This window comes from Diadema setosum, chromosome 6 (assembly GCF_964275005.1).
Source record: "Diadema setosum chromosome 6, eeDiaSeto1, whole genome shotgun sequence".
Lineage (NCBI taxonomy): Eukaryota > Metazoa > Echinodermata > Echinoidea > Diadematoida > Diadematidae > Diadema > Diadema setosum.
The window spans coordinates 28,604,611-28,616,554 of NC_092690.1; the positions used below are offsets into that span (position 1 = coordinate 28,604,611).

An 11,944-nucleotide genomic window follows, 5' to 3' on the forward strand; every position below is an offset into this window, starting at 1 on the left:
GTCAGTGGAATAACACGAACTGCTCCACATCACTAGCTCTCACTTGTAATCTTGAATTGTGACTGCGGCCACGTCTCTTCGTGTAAGATTACTCTTCAGATCGCCAATGATGATGCTTCTGCTGAAACGTACCCTAGTCCCGACTGTATGTTTCTGTGTACTGATTATCGGGTGCACTTCAGTCTTTGCGGAAAATGTACTGATATCATGCAGCGTGGGCGAAGGCTCGCACTACTTCGTCGGGAAAACGATTGGAAAGTACCTCGTTAAACATGGGCATAACGTGACCGTACTACTTTCCAACGCATATGCGTATAGAGCAGAGAACCCAGACGATCAGGAGCTGAATTTTGTCATATTCAATCACTCCGTCCCGCCGGAAGCTGTACGCGAGCGTCACAAGGGCTATTCCAAGGTATCAAAATATTTACGTATAAGCAAACACACAGCATGTTATATGCCTATACAGATGTAATCTTTGTAGCATGGACCTACTACACATGGACGTTCATCGCTCATTAAAGGGGCCCTGAAATCCAAATGCACGTTGATTTGTGTTGATTTATGATACCCTCAACATCACTTTTGCGGAGAAACGAATATCTAGAAACATTCCATATTTTTAACGATTTTTGTCTTCTATCTTTCTTCAGATTACTTGGGAACGCCCACAAAAAATCCTTCCAAACCAATCAATATTAATATTCTTGAGATGACCTCATCTGTCAATCATTGCTAAAGTACTGAAATGTTTAACAAAAGACATTGGAATGCACCTTCTCCTCGACTCAGCATGTAAACTAATTGCATGTTCCCTCGCCATGTCTTTTGTTAGTCACATTAATATGACAAAAACATGCAAGTTATGCTGAGTCGAGAGGAAGGTGCATTCCAATGTCCTTTGTTAAACATTGACAATTCATCCACCTGTTTCTGTCAAAAATATCGCAAAAGCATTTTAAACATGCTTTCCTGCTTTGCTCTCATCATAACCGCCGACAGCCAGTCTGGATAAAAACAAGACGACGCTTTGAGAAATCTAAAACTATACACGCGCTTAAGATGATATTATACTCTTAAATCAAGGATAATACATGTTGAGTTGTAGTGTATGTTGGAAAATCATCACTCTTAAAGCAAAGTTCTTCACTTACGAAATATGCATGTATTACAAGAGAAAGAAAAAAAAATTGCACATTAAATGTGACCTGTTATCTAATGTTTCAGTTTCCGCGCGTTATTTCAGAGTAAACATGGACAGTAACCGTAGATGACATACCGAATACAATGTCTAGCCATTATGGCAACGTTACGTATATTTCCGCAAGTTAGTGTCACACTTCAGTAATTGCCAATTTTGTGACACAAAATTAGACATGTTTTGAGGTTTGCTGCTCCCCGTCATTGATGTTCATTCAAAGGCAAAGTCTGAAAAGGCACCTCAGCCAAATAAGACCGAATTGAGGGGAAAGGATTCCTTTGTCAGTGAAGATGCACACTCACACAATCGTCAATACTGTCCAAAATGTCTGAATGCAGTGGCGGATCCAGAGCTGGACGCGCGCCTCTCTTTATGTTTTTGTTAAATTTCATGTTTCTCCCCCCCCCCCCCCCCCCCCCCGTCAAATCACTTCCCGGAGTACATGACGATTGTACTCTGTAATCTCTTCATATACATTAATTATCAGTATAATTATGAAAGAGATAGAAACAAAAGGAGTACAAAACAATAAGATAGGACAGCCACACAGACCATTGTGTATTCACATAACCGATTTCACCCTTTCTTTCTTTTCTTTTCTTTTTTTTTTTTTTTGCATTTGAATATGTGTACTTCTTTGAATATTGCGTGTTCTTTGAATGATTTTGTCTCCCATGCGTTTGTTTGCTCTTCAGATTGCTCTCGAACCGTTGGGGGTGGGATTCTTCTACAACCTCACCATGTCCCAGCGACAGGGAAACGTCGACGATTGCGAGGACCTGCTGCTCAGGAACCCCGACGTCATGCACCGGCTCGAACACGGCAACTTCAGCGCCGTCATCTACGACCAGATCTGGTCGTGTAGTCTCTTCCTGGCGATGAAGCTGGACACGATGGCCATCATGTCGAACCCGATGGCGGCACTCGATCTCGCTGGGGCCCAAGTCGGCAACCCTACGAACCTCGCCCTCATGCCTACGGGTATGACGGGCTTCAGGCCGGAGATGTCGTTCTTTCAGGTGAGTAACGTTCGCTTGTCTTCGTCGATGGTTTTGCAGGGCTTGTTGATAACTAGCTCTTCTTTTTCTTTTTACTCATTTAGATATGATATTTAATTGATCGTACCATAAACCCTATTCGTTTTCAAAGGGAACTAGTTTTGTGTGAAATACTGATTTTTTAAGTTGTGTTTGTTTTGTAATCTTGTCACCCAGATGAGGAGAACTACAGGTAGAGTGGGGTTTTTTTTTCGGACTAGGCTATGTAACGATTGTTTACATGGCAGATATCATATTGAGACATTGTATGAAATGTTGCGTTGTATGGGTGATCTGAGGTAAGGACACTTTTTAAAGATGATGGCAATACTCATGATGGTAGTGTAATGATAACTTTCAAATATAGTATGTTTTACCATCGTCATCATTTCGTGTTACCATTAATTATAGCCTTTACTGACTTGCATAATGATATCAACACGATCACTACGAAACCAAACACAGACGCCGTGACGTGACAATTATCATCAATGTCGTCATTAACTTTGATTAATATTCATGGACCTCTGAACTATGTAACAACATACTGTTACGGTCAATGATTTGATGATGACACAAAAGCATCAAAAGGAAAGTGCTGTAAAAATGCAACCCAACATTAAGATTCGAGTGTTGTTACTACATTTTGATTATAGTTCATCTGCCATCTCCAAAATCATTCTATTATCATCGATACAACCTGTTTTACTTTGGTGTAATAATGACGAAAAACGCTGACGTTTTAATACCAGTAAGAAGAATGCAACTGCTTCTGTCTGATTATTTCATTATTTGTCACTATCTTTATGTAGCACAACATACCTCCACTATTCTTTGGTAAAATTCCCCTTTAAATGTCCCCCCCCCCCCCCCATCTCCCCTTCCTCCGCATCCTCGTTCATAGCGCGTCGTCAACGTGCTGGCTCATCAGGCCATCAAAATCATCCTCACGTTTTTCGTCAGTCCCTTCGACGAGTTGCGCCAACGCCTTGCCATCCGCCCGGACCTGCCCGGCACCGTCATGGAGCTCATCGCCACCTATCCGTCGCTCTTCCTCTTCAACTTCGAGTTCGGGATCGAGTACCCCGCGGCCCTGTATCCGAATATCATTCCCATCGGCGGGATCACGGCGAAACCCGCTGGACCGTTGCCACAGGTAACGCTTATTTCGGAACGTATTATATTTGAAACTCAATGTGAAAAAGTCCGTGAGGCTGCGAACATTTTGCTGAATTAATCTGGTATTTTGTTACATCCATATTTTCGAAATAGAATGACTTAAAGAAGCTGTTCCGTCAGAGGCCGATGAAGGGACCCTGGTCTTTTACTATTTCATGAAATTTCGTGAAAGTATCTTTAGTTTCCAGTGTTCGGCACTTGGGTGATAGGAACGTAATTCGAAGAATTAAGTGGGTGTAAGTTTGGAGGGGAAGGGGGGAAGAGGTTGGGTTGGAAGGGGGAAGAATAAAGGGTGGATCCGGCTTTCGGAGGGGAGTGGTTTATCGAAGGAAAGGGTAAACGTACGTTGGGAGTGGAAGGGGTAATGCTATGACGTGGACTGGAAGAAGAAGAGTTAAAGAGGTGGATTTGGAGGGGAATGAGTTAAGGCGGTCGATTCACACGGGAACAGGGTAAGGAGTAGGTTAGGAGGCGAAAGGGGTAAGGGATGGGGTGGAAGGAGAAAAGGAAATGAGGGCACAGGGGGACGCGGTTGTGGGAAGGGAATATGGTGCTGGGCAAAAAGTCGTTTTAACAGAGAGCAATGTATTCCCGACCCTCCTCCCCCCCCCCCCCTCCACGCACACACACACTCACATTAATACACACAGTTCCGCAAGGACATACTTAATCTGATGTTATGGACAGACTATGTTCACAGTGGATGGGATTCATGATTTATTGAATCAGTATAACTCACTGTGTCTGCACAATACCCGCGTCTCTTGCACGAACGTATTCATGACGTCATAACAACGGACCTTCTGTGGTGTATAGAAAAATAAGGAACGAGGAAGAAGAAAAGAATGAACTTAGCAAGAAATCTCACGCTCCAACGTCTGCAAACACCGACTAATAATCATATGAATACATTTATTTACACTGCGCTAATTCCAGAGATGATCGGTGGTGTGGCAATGATCAGGGCTTAGTCTTATGGTCCATAGTCCAAAGACCGCAAATTTTGTAGTGCCTGGTGAAAATGCACCTCGTTCAAGGTTTCGGGTTTATTATCTTAAAAAAAGGAGAAAAAATATCGCCGTTCTGTTGTTTATAAAACTGATCGTTTGTTCATGGCATGTCTTTCTACCAAGGCCATGGTAATGATACTTACTGTAATGATAATACAAATGTTCCAACAAAAAAAAATATGTTACATTGTAATAAAATGATACCAGTAATTTTTATCTCCAAGGATTATGTCATCGCGAATCAAGAGATACTGTCATTTTCTTAGTCATATTATGATTAATAATAGGGAAGAGATATATTTCTGTAAATTGTGGATTGGCAACGAAAGCCCGCGAAAGTCTTAACCGGGAGTTCTGTTGTCATGGATACAGGAGTTGGAGGACTTTATGGAGTCGTCGGGAGAACACGGGGTCATTCTGTTCACCCTCGGGACCTACGCCCATCAGATACGGGTCGGCTGGCTCCAGCCATTCGCCGAGGCTCTCGAGAAATTCCCGCAGAAAGTTCTATGGCAGATGAGCACGACTCCTCCCTTTAAGTTGCCTAGCAACGTGAAAACGCTCCCCTGGCTACCGCAGAACGACATCTTGGGTAAGTCCACACAGCTTCATTTATTATCCACTATGTCTTCATCTATCCTGATAATCATGTATTTGTCACAAATAATGTTGTCACCCACTATATATCTATTTTCATTCGTTTTATTTATCTAATCATCTACTTATTTCATCTATTCATTTGGTTATTATGTATTACTTTGTATATTCAAATATCAATTGATTTATTTATTCAGTTATTTATTCATTCATTTTCTTACTTATTTATTCATTCATTCATTTTTCATTTTCTTCTTTACTTGTTTACTTACTTATCGATTGATTGATTGATTGATTGATCGATCGATTTGTTCATGTATTTATTTATCAAGGAAGAAACATGAAGGAAGTATCAATCTGTACTTAACCAATGTAATGTTATCATCTTCTCCCATTATATGACATCCTCCAGGTCACCCGAAGACACGCCTTTTCATATCCCAGGGGGGCAACAATGGCTTCTACGAGTCCCAGTACCACGGCGTGCCCATCATCATCATTCCGCTGGGCGGCGACGCTGTAGACGCGGCGACTCGCGCCGTGCACCGCGGCTTCGGCCTCACCGTCGACAAATCGGAAGTGACGACGGAGCGACTTCACACGGCGATCCACACGATTTTAAACAACGACAGGTAAAGTATACGAAATGATGTAAATGATCATCATAATGACAATGACAGTATTAGTAGTTAGTAGTAGTAGTAATAGTAGTAGTAAAATTATGATAATGATAATACATTCTACTAATGTACCGCATGTTACATAGTACAAATAGTCTCTATATTATGCACAAAATAGAAAGATACAAAATACTGCAAATGAAATGAAGTAAAAACCACCAAACGCCTATAACAAAAGTTTTGCTGAAATAGATATGTTTTTCGTCTTGTTTTGAAGGTATAATAACCATGAAAATCAGGTCGAGCTTTAAAGTAGTTATATATTATCATCGAGCTATCTATAACCAGTTCCTATGTCTACTTCAAGAAAAAAAAAAAGGTACTTTTCTTTTTCTGATCTATTTGGTAGTGACGTCATAATTTCATGTTTGTTTTGAATCATTAATTTGTCATTCAGCTACGCGCAAGTGGCGAAGCGCAATTCCGAGATCCTGCGCAGTCGTGACATGCACCCCGGCGATCGCGCTGCATTCTGGGTGACCCACGTGATACGACATGGCGGTGAGTACATGCGGAACCCTTCTCTCGAGCTCAACTTCGTCCAGAAGCATCTCATCGACGTCGCAGCCTTCCTGCTGGCCGTGATCGCATCCGTAGTCGTCGTCGCCTTCTTCCTCTGTCGGTGTTGCTGTCGATGCTGCAAACGCGTCTGCTTTAGACCCAAACAGAAGCGTGACTAAAGACTTTCGTGTCGTCAGAAGAGTGGCAGAAATCGACACTGCTCTTCGCAAGAACATTCATTATATTCCGGAAGTTGAAGCAATCTTGTTTCGTATTGTGTGTTTTTGTATTTTCGTAATGTAATGATTTTGCACCGGAGTACATTTAGGAAATGTCACATTCGTGAGGTTTAGAATCGTCTTGTAGATTCTGTTTTGCACGCGAACCAGTGATTTTCTTTAGGTTTGATAGGACGCAGGTGGTGGGTAAAACTTGGGTCAATGAAAATAAGAACATGCGTAAAATGATAATGTTGGTACACTGTATACATTGCGATTTTATAAGATTATTTAATACATACACTGGCTGGCAGGTTGGCTTAGCTGTCTATCTTGGAATGGATTACCAGTGAGAGTTATCTATATAACTTAATTAAAAATGATCTACGATGAAAACGTAAACGGCAGTAATAAGCTGGCAGGACGTGTATCGCGTTTGCTTATAGGTTATACTGAACAGGAAGATTTCCCTAAACATATGGATACATCGAATAAAGAAAGACGAGTAAAACACTTTATGAAAGCTTTAGGAAGATTGGTTATTATTTTAGACGAATACTTTCTATCTTTAAAGTCTTAGATAAGTAAAAAAAAAAAAAAAAAAAAAAAAAAAAAAAAAAAAAAAAAACTGTCCCCTCTAGCTTGGATGCTCTACAACAAGTTGTAACGTCATTCTACTAGAACTGTATGAAGACACTCTGTCCGTCGGATCGGACATGATACAAAATGGATGCCCCGTGTTCGACTAGGCGTATACGCGCACGTAGATGATCCCGCGTCTTTCATACGTCATAAAAGAGCAGACTGAATGATAACCCGGTGAAGTGGTCTGCTCCAAACAGTGCTCACAACTGGACTACATGGAAGACCAACCAGCATTGAACTATAGTGAAGCTGAATATGGGCTATCCAGCCATCTTACAGATAACTAATGAAAACAAACAATATGAAATGAATGTACTGGATCTATTGTATATTTGATAATGAAATCATTCTATACTGTGAGATCTATTTTGTATATGTGTGTACTTCTTGTGTTGAATGAAAAGAAGAAAACAAGCAAAAGAAGATGACTGATTAAGTCGAGTCAGCGAATATCATAATATTTTAAAGATTATCTGTGTGTAGACTCAAAGTATTGTGTGTAGTGTAATATCATAGTGGTATACCTTGCCTATTTTCTGTAACATTGCGCAGATTCAGCGCTGATGAGCGCTGTCAGTGTAATGGTACACCACAGTTGACGTATGATTTAGTCTGTATGAACAAAATTGATCTCAGTTTGATTATTTTGCTGGCCTGAAATAGTGTAATCAACACAATGCTACCTCGTTTTTATAACGAAATGATTTATGATTAATCAGTGGGTGTATGTAGGAATGTACGAATTCTGCCTATTAAAGTCGAACAAACTGTCATACGAATTGAATGTGTATGTATTGTTGCTATACGGCACATGGTTAAAGTGCCTATTGTAAATACATTGTACATGATGGTCTGCGCTTTGTTGATAATGCGACATAGAAATGTAGGTGAATGAGTTCACTTCTTTTTCGTCGTTTTCTAAAAATTATGTACTAACTGCCACTCCAAATTAATAGTATGCTGCCACTGATATGCAGCATAATTTATGTGCAACTCATTGGCGTTCCATAGATGAATGATGCAGGATTGTAAAGCAGATGTGCCTGAAAATTGTCTGGTGGTTTTCTTTTTCCACCAGTAACTTTTATCATTACTACAGGTCATAGAATTTTATGTGATTAACAATGTATTGAATCTACCTGTGAATCAGGGCACATGCATTATGATATTCCATTGTGCTTTTTTTTTTTGTGCAACAGCTCTAGTACCAAAGGTTTCTGTGTTGAGCCATAACTTCTCTCTTTTCTTTTTCGAGAAGATGAACTTGAGGAGAATCATGCCTGGTGATAGCTATACATATCATTGTACTGGTACCAGGTAGGCATATTGTATGTTGAGTCTGTGTTTTTATATCGAGTTACAGATCCGGGATATCATGGGACTGCGCCATAAACTCGTTTTGATCAGCACGGAAAAATATTATGTTGACATCATTGTATAATAATTAATATACATGAATGCATCGTGAAGACACAATATATAATTTGTTCTAAAGAATTAAGATATGTCGATATATATACACCGAACATTGTGTGATAGAATATTTCTACCACCTAAATCAGAAAGGAAATGGGAAGAAACATTCAACCAAAACTTAGATTGGATTAAAATATATAATGTTCCTTATACATCTATATACTCTGAATCAAAGACTTCGTTATTTTCAGTTTGAAATTCTGAATAGAAATATTGGTGTAATAAATTAATTTTTGCAATGGGACTATCTAACACACACTCGTACGTTTTGTTCGAGCTCCACAGCAACAATTGCACATTCGTTTGGGGAATGTGATGTTACCCAAAGGTTTATTGCTCAAATACAGGAAATTATGTTACAGAATCAAACTCAAATTACTAGAAGTGCTTTTATACTAATTGGTTCTACGGAAAATCCAAAATGTTACAACGTGGTTTGTTTGTACGCAAAATACTTTACATTTTCTGTAAGAAATAAAAAGAAATCATTACATTTTAGATAATTTTGTCAATTTTTGAATGAAGTAGACGAATATATGTCTGAGAAAACTAAAGGTTTTGTATCTAATATCAATTGGAATCACATTTACATTATTTAGTTGTTCCGCAGTTGCCTGTCAAATTTGGATCATTTGTCTTAATGTATTGTATACATTTATTTTGTACCTGAACGTTTATGTGAATAAAATTTCTTTGTGAAAAAAGAGTATACATACATCCTATACCTCGATCGATCTCTCTCTCTCTTCCTCCCCCTCCCCCTCTCTCTCCCTCTCTCTCTCTCCCTCTCTCTCTCTCCCTCTGTCCTTCTCTCTCTCTCTCTCTCTCGTTGAAGACTGGAGAATTGAAATGAATTAGGTGAATGTCGACGTATACACCGATTTTAGCAAAATACAGAAGAAAATAAGGGAACATTTCTGGACTGCTCACAATCATTTTCATAGATTCGACTTATATGATTTATCGACTTGCAATATGTAGACCTAGAGGGAAACAAATTGAATAAAATCACACTTGAACCTTCACCCCTCTGATTAATATTTTTTTTTTTTCATTTGGTACATCAATGTTCAAAAATATATCTAATTTGAATAAGGAGATGTACGTCTGAGATAATATTCTGTGCGAAATGTTTTTATTCAAATTTCGATGTGAGTCTTCATATAAAATGTGTTCACATTATATTGTGGTTCTACTGTGAATAGACGATGACAAGAAATTGACAGGTGATATAATAAAGTATCTAGGCAAGTACATACTAAAGTAGTAATGACTGGTTGTATAAACTGGCTTTATGGGAGATTTGCATACACAGCATACGCTCGAATCTTTGCTGACACTAAAGACCCAGTAAGATAGGGTCCATATGGATTCTTGGGAGCCCCGATTCATTTGCTGCCCACCGGGGTACAATCGAAAACCACTTATGCACCGATCAGCGAATACAGTTTGTGCATCGAAGCATACGCTCATTAGTAACCCATTACGGTCGACCTGTAGGTTCTCAGATGATATCGGAGCCAGGCCATCCTTCCCACTCAATAATATATCCCAAGGAACCCGGGCCTTAAAGTGCAGCTCTTGAGTTGACAAATGTCGTACAGTGAACACAGCGTGTACTGTACAAAAGACAAGTTGCTGCTACAGATTGAGTAGTGCTCTTAAAACACATGCACGTGTTGATTACAGCACAGTGTATCTAAATGAACGTCGTCATACTTACGTGGTACATGAAACGCAGTACATGGAAGTACAACGTATTGTGCGACCCTCAAATGCGCCACAATGACGTAATGAAAACGCTTCAGTGGCAAACGAACAAGTTGTCGTGCAACAACCCGCTGACACACAGAACGCATGACTGTAGAAAGAACGCCTAAATTTGGCTATGCTAAAACTACAATGCAATAGGAAATCTCAATTTGGCGGGCAAAATACTTGATAAGAATAGTCAGATCACGTCTTCTCATGTACCGATATGTAAATCACATAAATTGCTACTTTCACCGAAAACAACAAACTTACATTCGCCAAAATAAGAAAGAGAACTCTCGGTCTCATAGCAAATCTGGATGATTTTTAATTAATCAAGGGTTACTCTTTACTTTGCAACAAGAATTAAAAAAAATCCTGTAGCTAAAGATGTTTTTAGACATTGACAGTGCAAAAAAAAAAGTGATATGTGATGACAACCGTCCAGCTGATAACTATCAAGGTGTTTCTTTACAAAAAAACATTAATTCTTATTTCTTCATCAGATTGCTAACAAGTACGTTCACTTGAGGAGTCGTGTAGCCTAAAAAAAAAAAAAAAAAAAAAAAAAAAAAACCTTTCAACGTTACGTATCATTTCATGCTCACTATAATCTTTATAACACTTAATATCTTTGATTTACTAAGCATGAAGCATACTGCTCTTTCGAGCATACACACAGATCAATTCATGGAAGTACTGTGATAATGTGGTTTGTATTCGTAAAGCTATCTGAAGTACTGACATTCTACACACACGCACACACAGACAGATGTATACACGCCTCGTCGCCTTGTAAACTCGTCATTTCCTTCACGCTCGGCCAAGATTTCCTTCATATTTATATACTCATGAATGTTCATAGATATTCATATTCATTTTGTTCATTTCTTATTGTTTTTCTCTTTGCTAGTGCATAAACAATAACTACGCAAAATTACATCTCTCTTCTGAGAACATCCGGGTCTTGATTTCAAAATGTGCTTGCCAAGATTTCTTTTTCTTTCTTTTTGCACACGGCACACTACCGTCTGGCTCGAATTTGTTTCCAACATCGAGAACTAAAGGGACCGATCATTCTGAAGCAAATAATTTTCACACAACAATAGATATAATGTACTCTTAAATGAATCCCACAAGGATTGGAACAATCATCCCCCAGCATTCCCACTGATCAGTCACTAGCCATCCCCTTTAACACAATTCATTCTGTGAACCCCAGACAGTAACTTCTCAGTGATTCATATGAGTTAGCATTAAATTATACTCAAAACAAAGACGGCACATCTACGCTCAGAGTAGAGGTACTGTATAATATGTTTTATAGAGTAAATCTATTTCAAAAATCTAGATGCCTGATTTTTGTGACGAATCCCACAATTCATCGAGTGACTGTCAAGAGTACTGTTCTTGAATAAGAAAAATAACATACATGTAAATGACAGTGCGATTCATCAACTTTTCCGCATTCGAAAACAGAGTGCACACACACACACGCACGCACACACAAATACACGTTCACCTAATTGTATACTCAATAATTATCAAATATTCAGGTCTGAATACATGGTATCATAATTTACATGTAAATATTTACGTGAATACATTACGAAGTGGTTACTCAAGCATTATTGCCGAACGCACAAGG

The 11,944-nt window shown here is 39.1% G+C and overlaps 1 protein-coding gene across 1 annotated transcript; it reads left to right on the forward strand.

Annotated features, from left to right (window-relative positions):
* Nucleotides 1–9,243, forward strand: LOC140230066 (UDP-glucuronosyltransferase 1-2-like). Its single transcript, XM_072310272.1, has 6 exons — nt 1–415; nt 1,897–2,220; nt 3,143–3,394; nt 4,800–5,019; nt 5,437–5,656; nt 6,102–9,243. Exons 1-6 carry the CDS (start codon nt 107–109, stop codon nt 6,382–6,384), a joined length of 1,608 nt encoding a protein of 535 aa, XP_072166373.1. The 5' UTR covers nt 1–106; the 3' UTR covers nt 6,385–9,243.
* Nucleotides 9,244–11,944: the final 2,701 nt, after the last annotated feature.

Coding starts and splice junctions, on each gene's coding strand:
- LOC140230066 (XM_072310272.1), top strand. CDS start 107: ATGATGATGCTTCTGCTGAAACGTACCCTAGTCCCGACTGTATGTTTC. Junction 2,221..3,142: donor CGGAGATGTCGTTCTTTCAG/GTGAGTAACGTT, acceptor CCTCGTTCATAG/CGCGTCGTCAACGTGCTGGC. Junction 3,395..4,799: donor CCGCTGGACCGTTGCCACAG/GTAACGCTTATT, acceptor TCATGGATACAG/GAGTTGGAGGACTTTATGGA.